General features: G+C 47.3%; 1 protein-coding gene across 5 annotated transcripts in view; it reads left to right on the top strand.

Moving 5' to 3' along the window:
- Nucleotides 1-15,868, top strand: part of SLC43A1 (solute carrier family 43 member 1) — a 35,118-nt gene that overhangs the window by 13,897 nt on the left and 5,353 nt on the right. For 3 of the 5 annotated variants that reach the window (XM_063116921.1, XM_063116920.1, XM_063116922.1), the window contains exons 7-16: nt 3,481-3,573; nt 4,083-4,216; nt 5,554-5,735; nt 7,030-7,176; nt 7,700-7,729; nt 8,571-8,709; nt 8,843-8,984; nt 9,172-9,245; nt 10,202-10,325; nt 11,883-15,653. In XM_063116921.1, coding sequence (XP_062972991.1) covers nt 3,481-3,573; nt 4,083-4,216; nt 5,554-5,735; nt 7,030-7,176; nt 7,700-7,729; nt 8,571-8,709; nt 8,843-8,984; nt 9,172-9,245; nt 10,202-10,325; nt 11,883-12,074 — 1,257 coding nt within the window. In that variant the 3' untranslated portion in view covers nt 12,075-15,653. Of the gene's footprint in view, nt 1-3,480; nt 3,574-4,082; nt 4,217-5,553; nt 5,736-7,029; nt 7,177-7,699; nt 7,730-8,570; nt 8,710-8,842; nt 8,985-9,171; nt 9,246-10,201; nt 10,326-11,882; nt 15,654-15,868 lie in introns of those variants that run through there. The other 2 variants (XM_063116923.1, XM_063116925.1) reach the window with 2 other exon arrangements.

Here is a 15,868-nt window from a genome sequence, read left to right as displayed (position 1 = left end):
TTGAATTGCATTATATTGATGTGTGTTCTCTGCAGGTGTTGGGAGACACATGCATGCCTTCTCTTTCCTATTGCATGATGTTCCTGTGAGTGCTGTGCGTTGTGTGGCTGACCTGACCTAGTCAGTGTGACCAAAGTCATTCTGTACCTTTAGTAGCTGTGCAGAGGAGAGAATTTTGGCAGTCCTGTGCACCTCATTGTCTGAGGTTGAGCAGAGCTACATCTGCTGGAATTCCCTCTTCTGTGCAACTTTGATAGGGAATGGAGCCCTGTCCTTCTTTGCTCTGGGTGCTGGCAAAGCCTATGCTGCAAGGTGTGCTTCGTGGCTGGGACCTTGGCAGGAAGGACAGCTTTTCCTGTTTTGTGGTTAGCTTGTGCCAGTCATAGCAACCCATGCTGGCAGAAAGAAAAGGGAGGAAAGGGTTATTATCTTGTGAGAGATCCGACCTGGAGCTTACCTTGCTCCTTTGCCATGGGGCTTTGTGCCCCATTAATGCTGCATTCCTGCACTATTGGGTCACAATGCTTTTTTGGAATAAGCAGGCAAAGCACCAGCCGGGTATATATAGATGGGAGAGGTGGGTAGCAGCCAGCCAGTGAGAAGGCCAAGCTGAGTACCACGCCCCTCTTTCCCCTTGCCTTAGGCAAGGGCACATGTCAAAGGAACTGAAGCGTGGTAGAGCACCAGTCTGTCCTCCACTGTTTGCCTGAGCAAAGGACACGGTCAGCACAGTGCCACGTCTTAGGGCTGTTCCAAAGGAAAAACAGGTAGGGGATTAGAATGTCCAGTCCAAACCTAAGCAGGTTTCGGTGGAAACGGAGGGCTCATAGCTCCGTGGCAGGGCACATGCTTTGCATTCAGAAGGTCCCAAGCTCAGTCACTGGTGCCTCCAGTTCCAAAAGGTCTCCGGGGCTCAGAAAAGGATTTAGACAAAACTGGGCTTGATAGACCAATGGCTTGGCTCTGTATGAGGCAATGGCATATGTTCAATTATCTCTTTTATTCTGATGCAGTTTACAGTTGTTCTGTCCCCACCTTGTATATTTGAGACCCTGAAATCAATCCACAAATTGGAAAATTTTCCATCCTAGAAGAGGGGGGAAAATCAGCTCAGTTATTCCTCCTCCACCACCCATCTAAGGATCCTAATTCTTCACAACACCGGAACTCCTCTCCTGATAAGCGGGTGGCTTGTTGGTGTCTCTGAGGCTGCCAACATCTCTACCAGCTTCTGCTCTTGTGCCTTTGATGAATGAAATCTTTATTGCTAAAAGCGATAAGCCATCACAATTTGATATAATTAGAAAGATAGAATACAAGTAAGAAGATGAGCTAATATAAACACAATAACAGTAGTGAGTTTAAAATAAAATAAAAATAGTAAACAAAAATACAAGAATATAAAAATGGAGAATCACATTAGCATAAGTTAAGAGCTCCCCTATGGGGTACTAGACCAATATATATAAAGAAGGACAACATTTTATCTCCAGCTCCCCATTACAATACTTATAAATGGTTTTGATGCCTATACTAGCTGTTAACTTACTTGTGGCCAAGGCAAATTTTGCAACCAAAGCAGTGATAAATACATTATTGCCAGCCAATAAGATACATATTTGCTCAAAGGGAGGTCGTTTAGAAAGGGAACGAAGAGTGTAATCGAGAAATGTTTGTCTAGGGGATGTATATAAAGGGCATCGCAACAAATAATGTTGAATGTCCTCCACTTCCCCTGACTCACAGATGCAGAGTCTTTGGTGCACAGGGATATTATTAAATCTTCCTTTTAGGTAGGCAGAGGACATACACTGAAAACGCAAAGCTGTGAATGCTTTTCTAAGTGGCGCCAGGGTAAGATTGATAAAGTATTGCTCCAGCCCAAAAGACGTTTTATATATTGGGTACCAGAAGGAGTATGCCATTTGGCTCCTTTGCCTTTAACAGCACCTTGATCTGCAGATGTTAGAACGTGATTGGGAAAGGGTTACTTGTGGCCCTCCAGATGTTGTTGGACTACAGCTTCCATCATCTGATCATTGGCCATGTTGGCTAGGGCTGATGGGAGTTGAAGTCCAACAGGATCTAGGGCCAAAGGTTCCCCACCAAGGATTAATAAATCTGGAATAACTACCACTCCATTTACATGTATCCAAATCTTCTTGTCACACACATCAATTGAAAGAGAGAAACAAAATTACTTGAAGGACCACCTTCACCCATATCAGCCTGCCCACACTTTAAGATCAGAATGAGATCTTTTCATTTGCCCACCTGTGAGAGCAGTTAGGTGGGCATCCACATGAGATAGGGCTTTTTCTGCCATGGCCCCACACCTCTGGAATAAGTTTCATCAGGGGTCCGCCAGGCCCCATCATTGCAGGCTTTTAAGATGGTCCTGAAAACAGTATTTTACTTGATATGTTTGCTGGTTTAATTGCAGCTTTTATTGCTGCTTTTATGGTTTGTTTGTTTTTAATATCACATTGGTTTTTATTATATGTTTTATTATGGTGCACTGCATTGGGAGGGCGCCTGCCCTGAAAGGCAACCAGAAATATTTTAAATTAAAATACCTGGGTGAAAGCTCCATTGAGCTCAGTGTGACTTGTTTTTGAGTAGACGTGTATTGGATTCCACTACAAAACAGGTTGGATAATTCAGCGGTGATAAACTTTTCTTGAATATGTGTCTTCAGTGGCAAATGAAAATGTAGAATGGGAGATGAGAAAGAACTTCCAGTGAGAATCTGGAAAATAAGAGGGACTCCAGACTTCTGGGGCCTGTCTACACACAGTCGTCGGGGTGCCCTAAAGGCACTTCAGGGTGCCCCGAAACTCCTAGTGTAGACACCTGTTCAGAAGAGACGGAGGAAGAGGCGGCGGCAGCGGCGAAAAGTTCCCAGGGCTCGGCGGCTTCGCTGGTGAGTCCTTGCCGCCGAGCCCAACTCCCCGCCGGCCTCCTGCTGCCGGCGAAAGAGCCACCCGGGTTGGAGAGCTCGGCGGAAGCGGAAGCCGAGCTCTCCGACCCGGGTCGCTCTTACCCCGGCAGCAGGAGGCCGGCGAGGAGGCGGCGGCGGCAAGGACGAGGCCGGTTCCCTAGCTGTCTCCTCCTCCGTCTCTTCAGCTGCCGTCTACACCATTGTTTTGGGGTCGTACTGGGGGCGCATGCATGCGCCTCCAGTACAGCGTGTGGAAGGGGCCCTGGTTTCTGAAGCGTGATAGTCCTTATGGCCTATGATAAGGAGCTACATAAGAAGAGCCCTGCTGGATACGACCAAAGGCCTATCTTGTCCAGCATTCTGGTCCCACACTGGTCATCCAGATTCACCAGTGGGAAACTCATAAGCAGGACATGAGCGCCATGTTCTGTGAAGTTCTCAAATTAAAATGAACTCTAGTCGCGCTAATGAAGAGCCCCTTGAAAGGAATGGGGGCAGGTCATTCCTCCTGACTGCTTCTTCTTTTTATATCTCTCCAGCTGCCCAATATGTTTGGGAACCTGCGATCTACCTTTATGGCGCTCATGATTGGCTCATATGCTTCCTCCGCTGTTACCTTTCCTGGGGTCAAGGTATGTAGCTAAACTGGATGGTGCAGCAACAGCAAATCATCCCAACTTTCTAGTCGGGAGGATCCCCTGGGTTGGGCACGCGAGGTCGCCCCTGTCTGTCTGCATGCTTCTCTGCTGGCTGAGGGAGACTTATAGTTGACACAAAGGGGACAGGAAGTTTTCTCCATTTAATTTGGCAAAGGGAGGCGCAGTGTGGGAGAAAGAAGAATCCAGAAGGCATCATCTTTGTGGTTTTGGACACCCTGACACAGTGAGGGGAGGGGAAGCATGAACGACTCATGTGTCATCTGTCGCTGCTTCCAGGTCTTGTGCAACGCATATTTCTCCCTGTGATGAGTGGCAGGTTGTCCAGTGTGCGAACAGAATGCACATCTGGGCATGCGGGATATGTGCATAACCCTTCCTCTTCACAGAAATCCCCCTTTGCTGCTTGGGTAGAGTGTCCAAAGCCACCCAAGACCTCTCCCGTCCCATCCCTTCATTTCTGCCTCCTGTCCCATTGCTGTTAGCTGATCTATGACGCTGGAGTTTCCTTCATCACCATCATGCTTGTCTGGTCCAGCCTGGCTTGCCTCATCTTCCTCAATTGCTTGATCAACTGGCCCCAAGAGTCCTTCCCAGCTCCCGAGGAAGCCAGCTACACGTAAGTAGGAGCCACGTGGCCATGTAGTCCTGACTGAGGAAAGTTGCTCCTGTCCCCATCACTTTGGGCAGCTTGTCCAGTTGGCAGCGAGGCCAAGAGGGCTGATTCTTGTGGGTGGGAATGTGGCTATTCCGGCTACAGTGCCTCTGTGAGACGCATTGTATTATACCACCTCGGTGCCTTACGTAAATATTAAAATGGCACAGACACACGTTGAGCACTGCAGAGACTTCTTCACATGCACCACAACTGCTCTGACTAGTTGCTGGTTGTGTGCATTGAGTATCGTGTGTGGGCTTCATCTGTTGGTGCACACTGGAAAACTTTGAAGTGAGGAACTTGTGGTTCTCCAGATATTGTTGGGCTCCAGTTCCCATCAGACCTTGTCAGCATGCCCAGTGGTCAGGGATAATGGGAACTGTAGTCCAGCAACATCTGGAGGGCCACACATTCCTCACACCTGTTCTACTCCTTGCTGGCATGCACTGAAAGCCACATCCTGCATGCAGGGGCAGAGAACGGTCTTACTGCAGGTCGGCTGCAGTATTCCCATTGGTTGTGGGAATGAAGATGCAACAGACATTCTAAAGTGTGATGGAAGGGAGTGGAACACACACACACACACACACACACACACACACACACACACACACACAGCACTCTGAGCAGGGCTGGTTCCAGATTTGAGGGGGGTCCTGGGGAAAGCGTCTTCTGGTGGCCCCTGTCCTTGGTCTCTTGTCTCTTACAGAGGGGCAGCTCTCCAAGCAGTGTTGGGTATGGCCATTCTTTTTAAATTTCCTACAATGGGCCAGAGGCATTGTGGGGAATGAAACAGATGGCTCAGCCCAGCTGCCTGGTACTGCTTGGGGTGCCTGGCCAGATCTTTATTTCTTTTTTAAAAAAGAGTGGGCCAAGGTGGGCATCAGCAGTGGGCTCTGGTTACTGCCCAAGGATGCCAGTGCAGACGCTGGCCAAGACTTGGAGGCCTTTGTTTTCAGGGCCAGGGTGCTTCTATTACCTGTAAAATATATGCCTGTTTCACTCTGAATAGTCCGCAGGTTTTGAGGCTCAAAACACCTCCCCCACGCAGCTCTTGCCCGGCCCTGGGGCCCTTGGGGCTCTTCCTCTACTCCTCCCATCTCCCTTCGGGCTCTCTCGTCCTTCCTTCACCTCTTCTGCCTGACAAGCATCAGAAACACCTGCACCAACATGGCTGGGAGGGAGGGAGGGCGAGTCCCATTTTATCTGCTGCTGGAGCAGAAGTCCCGCCACGGTCAGACCTTTTGCTTTACCCAACGTGGGGTGGCAACGCCAAGTGTGATGTCTCCCTGTGACAGGAAGAAGATCAAACTGAGCAGCCTAGCCCTTGACCACAAGGTGACGGGTGACCGATTCTACGTCCATGTGACCGCTGTGGGGCAGCGGCTGAGTCAGAGAGCCCCGCATCCGGAGGGGGGCAAGGAGGAGCTCTTCCCATCTGCGCAGGACCTTTGCCAAAGGCCCCCAGAATCCTCCCAGCGTGAGTCGCGTCACCACCCCCACGGCTCAGCAAGTGAGGGTGGTAGCAGTGGGGAACGCTTCCTGTGGCACCAAGCCTGCTGTTAGATTTGTCACCCCCCTCCCCCAGTGTTTCAAGGCTCCTTCCAGGTGGTTTGCAGGGCTGGTGGCTTTCTGGAGGGTTCAAGGCTTCCCGAGGGATGGGGGCTGCTATTGCTCGTGCATCTGGCACTGATTTGTGTCCCTGACAGGTGCTTCCTCGCAAGGCCTTGGGCCTGTTGCATCAGGTGCTGGCAAGTGGGCTGCCACAGCTGAGCGCAGGCCCAGGCATCTGGCTCCACCTATTGGTAGGAGAGAGCACTTGCGCGTTTCGCTTTGGCCTCAGTCCTATGCTTAGGAGGAAAACAACAGGCCCCTTTGTCCGTTCTCTAGGGCGTGGCTGGGCTTTCTCTGGCCGGACGTCTGGAAGGAGGCTTAGAGTGACACAAAGGGGCAGGAGTCGTGGCAGGAAGAGGAAAGAAGCCCATTCCCAATTCAAGCCACTGTTCTACCTACAAAAGCCCTGTGTTGCATTCAGGCACAGTGCATTAACTGTGCACCATCCCATTAGAGGATCCAAAAGCTTTTATAGAGAACTCAAGCCACTTGTTCCCCTCTTCAAGCCATAATATATTATTTATTTATTACATTTATATACTGCCCCATAGCCGAAGCTCTCTGGGCGGTTTACAAAGGTTAAAAACTGTGAACATTAAAAACAAATAGACAAAAATTTAAAACCGTCAGAAGCATAAAAACGATAATATCCATTTAAAACAGTTATTCTGGGGTCCTTCTCTGCGAGCCCCTGCCAAAGGAAGTGAGGCAGGTGGCTACCAGGAGGAGGGCCTTCTCTGCTGTGGCACCACGGCTGTGGAATGAGCTCCCTAAGGAGGTTCGCTTGGCACCTACATTATATGCTTTTAGACGCCAGGTGAAGACCTTTTTATTCTCTCAGTATTTTAACAGTCTATAAATTAATTTTAACTTTGCTGTTTTGAATGTGTATTTTAAATTTGTATTTTTGTATTGCTGCTGTTTTTATCTTGGTTGTGCTTTTATATTGTATTTTATATTACGGTTTTATACTGTTGTTTTGTTTTGAATTGTCTTAATTTCGTAAACCGCCCAGAGAGCTTCAGCTATTGGGCTGTATAGAAATGCAATAAATAAATAAATAGTGTATGCATGAGGTCCTCCTCCCGAATAGCCCTATTGGGTCCTTCTGGTCCCTGTGTCGCAGCAGCCATCTACACCTCACTCCCTTTGGCTTGCAGGCCCTGTCCCCTTCTGCCGCAGCGTCTGCTCGCCCATCTTTCTGTGGAGCCTCTTCACCATGGGCATGACCCAGCTGCGTATCATCTTCTACATGGCAGCCATGAACAAGATGCTGGAGTTCCAAGTGATGGCCACCAAGAAGACTGGTGAGGACAAGGTGGTGGGGGCAGAATCTCCGGCAGCTGAGGGACGATGAGTAGCCCAGGAGAAAGAGAAAAGTGGCGGCGGGTGGGGAAGAGAAGGGGAGCCAAGAGGATGCATGAGACCATGTGACATGGTTAGAGGGATGTGCGCAGGCTGGACCATAGCATTTTCCCGTGGGGAATGCTAAATTACCTTCATACTGAAAGCACCACAAAGTGCAGGGGGGAGGCCTGAGGAAAGGAGAGGAGTTCTTGTTTTTATTATGCATATGTATGTAGGGAGAAATTATTATTATTATTATTATTATTATTATTATTATTATTATTATTATTATTATTATTTGTCCATAGCTGAGGCTTTCTGGGCAGTTCACAACAATTCATAAAAGCAAAAACTACAACATTATAAACATAATGCAATGTTTTAATAAAACATGGACTTTTTTTTTTTTTTTTTTAAAAAAAGATTACTATGATGCAGTCTTAATCTTCTTTTTCTTTCTTTTACTGGGTATTTCAATGCCAGAAGACCTGGAGGAAAATGCTGAGGAAATAGGTAGGAAGCCTTGCAGGGCTCTCCAAATGTAGGTGTGATACCCTGTGTGTATGTACCTTGGTTAAAAAAAAAGATCCTATAGTGAGCTCTGTCTGTTCAGTCTTGGGGTTGGGGACTTAAGAAACAAAGCCGAGAAATTGGAATTCTCTGTCTCCTCTTAAAAGCTCAGTGCCCTGCTCTGCGATCAAGGCCTCCTATCTGCACACATAAGATGATTCTCAGGCTGTCTAAAAAAAGTACTGTGTGAGTCAAGCAGGTTATTTTTCGCAGTGGTGCGATCTGAGTGCTGAAGGACTGGAATCCTATCACCACCAGCGGCACAATTGACCAAGAACAGGAGCATCCACAAAGTGGAAAGGCTGGAAATGGAAACATGAGTTTTCCCCCGTGGGAGGAATATCTGCTTCTGTGTGCTTTGTCAAATATAGCCGGCAGTGTTGAGCGCTGGGAATATGTATCTGGGTCAGCCGGGGAAAGTGAGGGCAGCCCAGCCCAGCCGAGTCAGAATAGAATGGGAAGAAGAGATGAGGGTGCAAGGATGAAATGGAGAGGAGCCAAATGATGAACAAGCGGGATCAAAGCGTTTCCCTGTGGCAATTGGCAAATTCTCTCCACACAGCACAAGCTACGTAGGAGAGGTCTGAGCATGGGGTGTCTTTGTTTGTTTGTTAGGTATTTATCGCCCCCTGCCTCCAAAGAGTTCAGAGTGGCACACGTGGTGGGGGGAACTCACTCTCAGGTGGCTGCCTGTCCTGTCCCACTTAGCTTCAGTGATGGGACACTTCTCAGGGGCCTCCACGTTCTGCTCTCATTCCCTCCCCCCTTTCTCTTTGCTGGACAGTCAACTTCTACTCCTCCATCTTTGGTGTCATGCAGCTACTGTGCCTTCTCACCTGCCCCCTCATTGGCTACGTGATGGACTGGCGCATGAAGGACTGCGTGGATGGGCCAGGAAACACAGGCGGCGCTGCGTTGGCTAGGTGAGAGTTTCTCGGTTTCCGATGTTCCAAAGCAGCATGTGTAGACTTGGCTAGCATGGGGTGCTGCTCACGCTGTGGCGTGGGGATGGAGACGCACCCGCCTGGGGCTGATTGTTTCCTCATCTCTTCCTAGGACCACGGAGAAAGGAAGGCCACCCAGAGGTCGCTACCGCAAGATCCAGAAGCTCACCAATGCTATCCGTGCCTTCATCATCACCAATTTGCTGTTGGTGTTGTTTGGTATCACTTGCCTGATCAACGTCCTCCCTCTACAGGTAACTTCTGCCCTGCCGTACATTCACCCTCGATGCTCCTTGACATGATGCCTCCCTCTGGCGATGCATGGTTGCTGCCTTAGTGCTGTTTTCACACCCTTGCCATTTCCTGACCTTGCCTCTCACATAATGGACCGTCTTTGCTTCTCTCTTCATTTTGTTTGTTTGTTTGTTTGTTTCCCCACAGTATGTGACCTTCATCCTTCACACCATGGTGCGCGGCTTCTTCCATTCTGCCTGCGGAGGCCTCTATGCTGCTGTGTGAGTTTTGCCACGGTGTGGAACCTCTTTGCATCTTGCTTCGGAATGGGGAGCAGGGGTTACGGCCCGGCTGCGCTGTGCTCCTTACCCCCACACCAGGAATGGGAGAAACTCAGACCCTCAGAGCTGAATAAAGCCTCCTTTCCCCTACTCCAGCACCTTCGCATTTGGATACACTGGTTTTGATACAGTTCCAGTTCCCCCTCCCAGGGCTCTGTGGATAATGTGCAAGGCATGGGGTAGGAGAGTTCCCAGGGTGGTGGAAGGAGCAGGAGAAATAAAGGGAAGAGCACACTCTTTTTAACTCCTAATGGCAGCTGCCTTTCTGGAGTTGCAGCGCAAGGAAATGCGGATGGGGGACTAGGGAAAACATTATGTGCAATCCTATGTATGTATGTATGTATGTATGTATGTAAGTGACTGAGCAGCTCAGCCATCTTGTTCCAAAAATGAAAGGTTTTCTTCTGACAAGCCAAAGAAAGCTAGAGGGTATTGAAGGAAGAAGCATTGGTCAGCTCTCTCCTCTTGTGTATCGCTAGATATTTTTCTTTTTTCATGGCTGCTTATCTTCCGTGGCCATTGGGAGGGTGAAGAACAGGGGAAACTAGTGACGGAGTCATTTTAAATTTCTCTTCTTATTACAAGCAGCTCCTGGTTTTCAATAAGAGCTGTTGCTGATCTCGGTACTGACATTTTTCCATTTGCACATTCTTTCCGTCCAACGACCTCCTTATAGGTTTCATTAATTGAGGTTTTGAAGTCTTCAGAATATTGACAATTTGATACCTTTAGGACTACGGATTCATTTCCGTTTCTCCCAATATAATGCAGAATCTTAGCAAGGTCACTTTTTCTATCTGGAGGCCGTGTCTATGTGTGACTGGGTGGGAGAGTATTAACGGGCTTCTTTAGCATTGTGAATCTCACCTTTCTGTATGCAATTTCTGATTTGTCAGGTACCCGTCCAACCACTTTGGCACGTTGACCGGTCTACAGTCATTGATCAGTGCTGTATTTGCTCTCCTCCAACAGCCGCTCTTCATGGCTATGGTGGGGCCGTTGAATGGCGATCCCTTTTGGGTGAGTTACGGGTTCTCTGGATGAAGACAAAGGCTGATTTTGAAGAGAGAGCTCATGGCATGTTTTATTTGCAGTGTGAATCCAGCTTCCTGCTTATGTTTATAGACATATGTGGCAACAAGTGGAATGCTAGATTGGCAAACTGCTCTCCCATTACTTACAATGCACATGTGTCAGACCTCAGTTTTCCTGCCCCCTCCCTTCTGCATCAGGCAGGCTGTCCATCTTTAAACAGAAAAGACATTAATGTGGCACGTGTGCATTTGTACATCTGTACATTCACCCTTCACCTTGCCAAAAAGAAATGTACAAACATTTTAAAAACAGTTGCTAACCTGCCGGGCAGATTTAGGGGTCAGAGCGAAAAATTGTTGGCGATGTTGTATGTCTGGGCTGGGGAACCTCATTCAGCCTGATGGCCAAATTCAGTTTCAAAGAAGCTTGTGTGTGTGTGTGTGTGTGTGTGTGAGAGAGAGAGAGAGAGAGAGAGACATTCCAGTAGTGGGTGGAGTTTAATGCAAAGAGGGTGGAGCTAAAGTACAAAAAAAGATAAAGCTATCATATTTTAGTTTAATTCTCTTACTGCCAGTAACTAGGCTTTAGGAGACACATTTCTACCTTTTAGAATGGGGGAAAACTGCACAAAAGCTGGGAATTCAACATAAGAACATAAGAGGACCCCTGAGGCTGGATCAAACTGAGGGTCCATCTAGTCCAGCACTCCGTTCACACAGTGGCCAGCCAGCCATTGGCCAGGAACCGACAAGCAGGACACAGTGCAACAGCACCCTCCCACCCATGTTCCCTAGCAACTGGTGCACATAGGCTTACTGCCTTGGATACTAGAGGTAGCACATAACCATCAGGGCTAGTAGCCATTGATGGCCTTCTCCATGAATTTATCCAACCCCCTTTTAAAGCCATCCAAATTGGTGGCCATCACCAAGCAATCTGTGGTTGGTGGTTTGGGAAGGGAACCTCAGAAAGCTGGATTTAGACTCCAGGAGGGCCAGATTCAGCCCCTGGGTTTGAGGTTTTCCACTCCTGTCCTATGTGCTAATAGTAGGTCCAGGGGTGGGCCACTTCTAACCCTCTAGATATTTTACCCAACAGCTCCCATGATTCCCTCACCATTGACTATGCTGGCTATGGCAGATGGCAGTTGTGGGCCAAAACATCTGGAGGGCCCCAAGTTCCCCACCCCCTGGAGCAGGGGCCTTCCACAGCTGGCTCTGTGGTCTCATCCTTTCTTTAGTATGTTGGGACAGTGCAGGGAGAAGGAGAAATCGCACGGTGGGTATGCACCTGCATATAAATACACCTGGAAACATCCTTCTGGTTTATTAAATGGGTGATAGCAATAGATTCATTCCCCTCTCCTGCCTTCCTGTTCATGTTCGTGGCTGGCACAGAGTTAAAGTGAAGTCAGTTTTCCACTGCTGTGAACCAGTCTGGAACTAGAGTCAGCAATTTTCACCATTCCTCCCCATCATTTAGGATAAACGTATATCACTGGACATGCGCTCAGGTTACTGATCCTCCTTGCCTTTTCCCCAGGTGAACTTTGCCCTCCTCATCTTCTCTTTTGTGGGCTTCCTGCTCCCCTGCTATCTCTTCTACTACCGCCACAGACTTCTGCAGAGGCAAAAAGCAAAAGAAAGGACAGATCAGGCTTACGCCGCCAGTGTGAAACTCCAGGACAACGCAGCCATCAATGGCTTGTTGAGCAATGATGCAACCACTGTATAAGTCGGGTGGGGAAGGTGGGGATCCTGTAGGTGACATTGAGCAGAATGTGGAATTGGAGTGCCTAGCAGATGGAACGAGAAACTATTAGGAAAGGGAGGGGAGAAATACTGTGAGAATTTTATATTTGGAAACTATGAAAATAACAGAGGTGCTTTTAATGCTCAACAAATGCATATCTATATTTATATCTATGTTTTTTATATATATATAGAATGAAAGAGAACTCTATTTTTTTGCAGAGTATTTTAAACAGCCCAATGACTTTTAAATAGATGATTAGGACGTCAGTCAATGAGCATCAGAGACCTAGAATAGTTTGTATAATCATCTGTCCTCCTCTCTTGTAAAGTGTTGCCTGATCAGGGTGGCTGTGCCTAGTTCACAGCATTTAGCCAGCACTTTCCAATCATAGATTCAGTGTTGCGAGGGGATGGTGAGCAAATTTACCCTTATTAGTTCCCCATACTCTGTATGATAATGAATGGTGAAAAAAATCAAGGGGGGATTGAAACACACCAAGGGAATGTTGTCTGTCAAAATTTCCTTTGCTTACTTGCATTCTGGCACCTGATGCTGGGGTGTCGAAAAATGGGATGTGATATTGGGACATCACTAAACAGTTGCAAATCCTGCCTTCCCTCCCCCAATTCCTTTTCTTAGCTTTGTAAAAAAACAAGCTATATCTTAATTGTCTCTCAGAAACAAAGCTCTGATGGCTTCCTCATTGCTGTATATATTTTCAGGTGCTTAGACCTGTCTTGACAGCAGGTATGACAGGATGACCCGGTTCGCATCTAATAACAAACCGTGGTTTAATTAACCATGGATAGTTGAATCATGGGTTATTGTTATATCTGAACCCAGAACTATGGGTTGTTAGCCACTAACAACCCATGATGAAAACCCATGGTTTGTTGTTGGGTTGTGAGATGTGGGTTGCTTAGACATGGGTTGTTGTTATGTATGAACCCAGAACTGGTTTGTTCATGGCTTGATTGCCAGGTTACAGAGGTGGCAGACAAAAGTAGTAACCAAAAATAACCCAACCACTCTACATGCCAGTACTCAGTGCTGCAAAGACATGTGGGATAGAGGGAGGGAGTGGGCAGAAGGGGCAGGAACCAAACAACCCAGGAATTGAAAAAAACAACCTGCAGCTTGCTCAGTTGTCTGGCAGCCAAATCATGGATTAACTCTTCAGCTATTGGGCAGTATAAAAATGCAATAAATAAACTCTGGGTAAGGGAGCAACCTATGGCCTAATTGAACCATGTGTTGTCATAACATGTCAACAAGGTAGCTATGTAAATTTTAGAGCACTGAGGGGGACAGTCACTTAACAGGATTTGTGAAGGGCAGAAAAATTGGCAGTTTTAATGATCTTCTTTTGGGTTGTTTTCTTTCACGAGGGACTCCAACATTACCTCCTAGAAGCTCTTATGCTGCCAGACCCCAGCCATCCGACTTACTTAGTTATTTGTAAATTCATATTGTTGCCTTTCCATAAAAAATGGTCCTCAGTGTTGCTAGCAATAAAATCAACTTCTGTGCAACTTTAAACCCAAGACAATCTAAAAACTAACAGCAGTACTCGGAGATAAAATACAGCAAGGTTAAAAATGATAAAACCTGCAAAAGCCTTGTACGAGAGAAGTTTTTGCCAACCATGCAAAACAGCAATTAATTGGGTTTAGTGGATCTTTCTGTGGATAAGTTCCACAGTAACAGAGCCACCACTAAAAAGGATCTGTTCCTGCTCCGGTATAATTTCATGGTGACAGCAGTTGCAGCTGCAGTAGTTATTCTCCAGCAGCTCTTAATTCATTGGAGGACAGGTGGAGTGCATAGGTGCCTTGGACTCAGACCATTTAAGGCTTTAAAAGTAAAAAACAATACCTTAAACTTGGCTCAGCCAGTGCAATTTTTTTAAAAAAGTATTGGTGTTACATGCTCCTGTAGCCTACTCCAGCTAAAAGCCAGGCTGTCCTTTTTCCAAGAACAGTCTGCATATAGGACATTGCAGTAATCAAGTAGGGAAGTCTCTAGAGTATGCAAAACAGTGGCCAAGCCTTTAGCCTTCAGAAAAGCATGCAACTGGCATGAAAAAGTCCTGGCTGTGCCCATCACCCTAGGTGTTAAAAAGTAATACCATATCCAGAATCACTTCCAAATGATGGACCTTTCTATTTAATGAAGCAAGTACAGGCAATTCCCCCATATCTAGTTCAGCACAACCTCCCACTACCAACAGCTCCATCTTGCCTGAATTAAGTTTCACTTTGTTCTCATCCGTCCAATCTACTACCAATTTAGGCAGCTGTTCATGGAGGACCCTCCCACAGCTGATGCAGAAGGGAAAGGGGAGATAGAGCTGTATCATCAGCATGCTGGCGACACCACACTCCAATCCCCAGAATGACTCCTCCCAGCAATTTCATGCACGGGTAGAAGAGCAAATGAGAAAAGATGGAAACCTGCAGTACAATTCCCGTAGGAAAGATCAGTAGACGTCCAGGATCACTTCCTGGAACTTCCCTGCCAGGTTGAAGTGAAACTATTGCAAAGCCAGGCCTCCTGCTCCCGACCTATGCAAGCAGTCAAGAAGCATTCCGTAGTCAATACCTGTTCAGGATCTAGGAGTCCTCTTGTCTCCAGGTGCAGGCTACCTGGCAGGGGCATCCCAGACAGTTTCCATCCAGAACCCCAGCTAGAAACCACACTGAAATGGATGAGCTGGATCCAAGAGTACCTGGACCTGATCATCTTGGTTAAGAGTGGTAGATGGGAAACAGGGCTATGATTTGCCATAGGCCAGGGATTGAGAGATGGTTTCTTTAAAAGCACTCCTGGAAGCCATGTAACTATGACAAGAGTGGGCAGCTTGTGTGTCCCTCCCCCCTGAGATGTTGACCATTCTGGCTGGGGCTGATGGGATTGCAACCCAACATTTGGAGGACTGCACATTGACCACTTCTTTCAGCATTCAAATGGGAATGCCATAGAAAACAATGCAATGTATATATATGGCATCCACACACTGATCACATTTGGACTGAATCTGGTTTGTGCCTGAATATGTGTATGGATTTCTGTGGCTGGACTGGGAAGCTGGAGTTAGTGAGCAAAACACCTGGGATGGGGGTTGGGGGGTTTCTTTCAAGGAAGTTTTTGAACTTTGGCACTTCCCATCCTCGAAATCAAGGGCGGAACGAGACTAGAGATAAGAAAGTGGCAAACCGTTGCAGCGAGAATAAAAATTGGCCGTGTGTCACGAGACTTGGGTATGAAAAGATGGTGACCGGAAATAGTGGGGGCTCCATAGAGAGGCAAAAGTTTTAGCAGCAGTCTGGATGAGGCATCAAGCCCTGAAAGGATGAAATGTTTGAGACTGAAGTATTAACAGATTTTATGTAAGGGACGGGGGTGCTCCCAAGGAATACTCTTCCAATTATCAGTCTCTCCAGCATTTTAGCTGTTATGACTTGGGGTATAAACATTGGCCTTATACTGCCTCCACCGAAGTAGACCATTCTCTGCCAAAGCTCACGCCACAATAAATGGCTCAAAAGTGTCACAGCACTTCGTTGTCGTTGTCATTGTCTTGGTCTTATTGGACTGGGGAGACTTATATCTCTCTGGAATAAAATGTGGTTTAATGGTTGGAAGACATCCACATGTGGTTACTTGAGAAAGGTTGTGTTGCCTGTAACAGGTGCAGATTTCTCCCCGACGTGGAGGTATAGCAATGCAGGAAAGCTGTTCTTGTTGACCTCCCTGCCTTGCTGGATTAATAA

Source organism: Elgaria multicarinata, chromosome 2, assembly GCF_023053635.1.
Source record: "Elgaria multicarinata webbii isolate HBS135686 ecotype San Diego chromosome 2, rElgMul1.1.pri, whole genome shotgun sequence".
Lineage (NCBI taxonomy): Eukaryota > Metazoa > Chordata > Lepidosauria > Squamata > Anguidae > Elgaria > Elgaria multicarinata.
The sequence above is the reverse complement of the archived record's forward strand: the minus strand, read 5'-3'. Positions and strand labels throughout refer to the sequence as shown.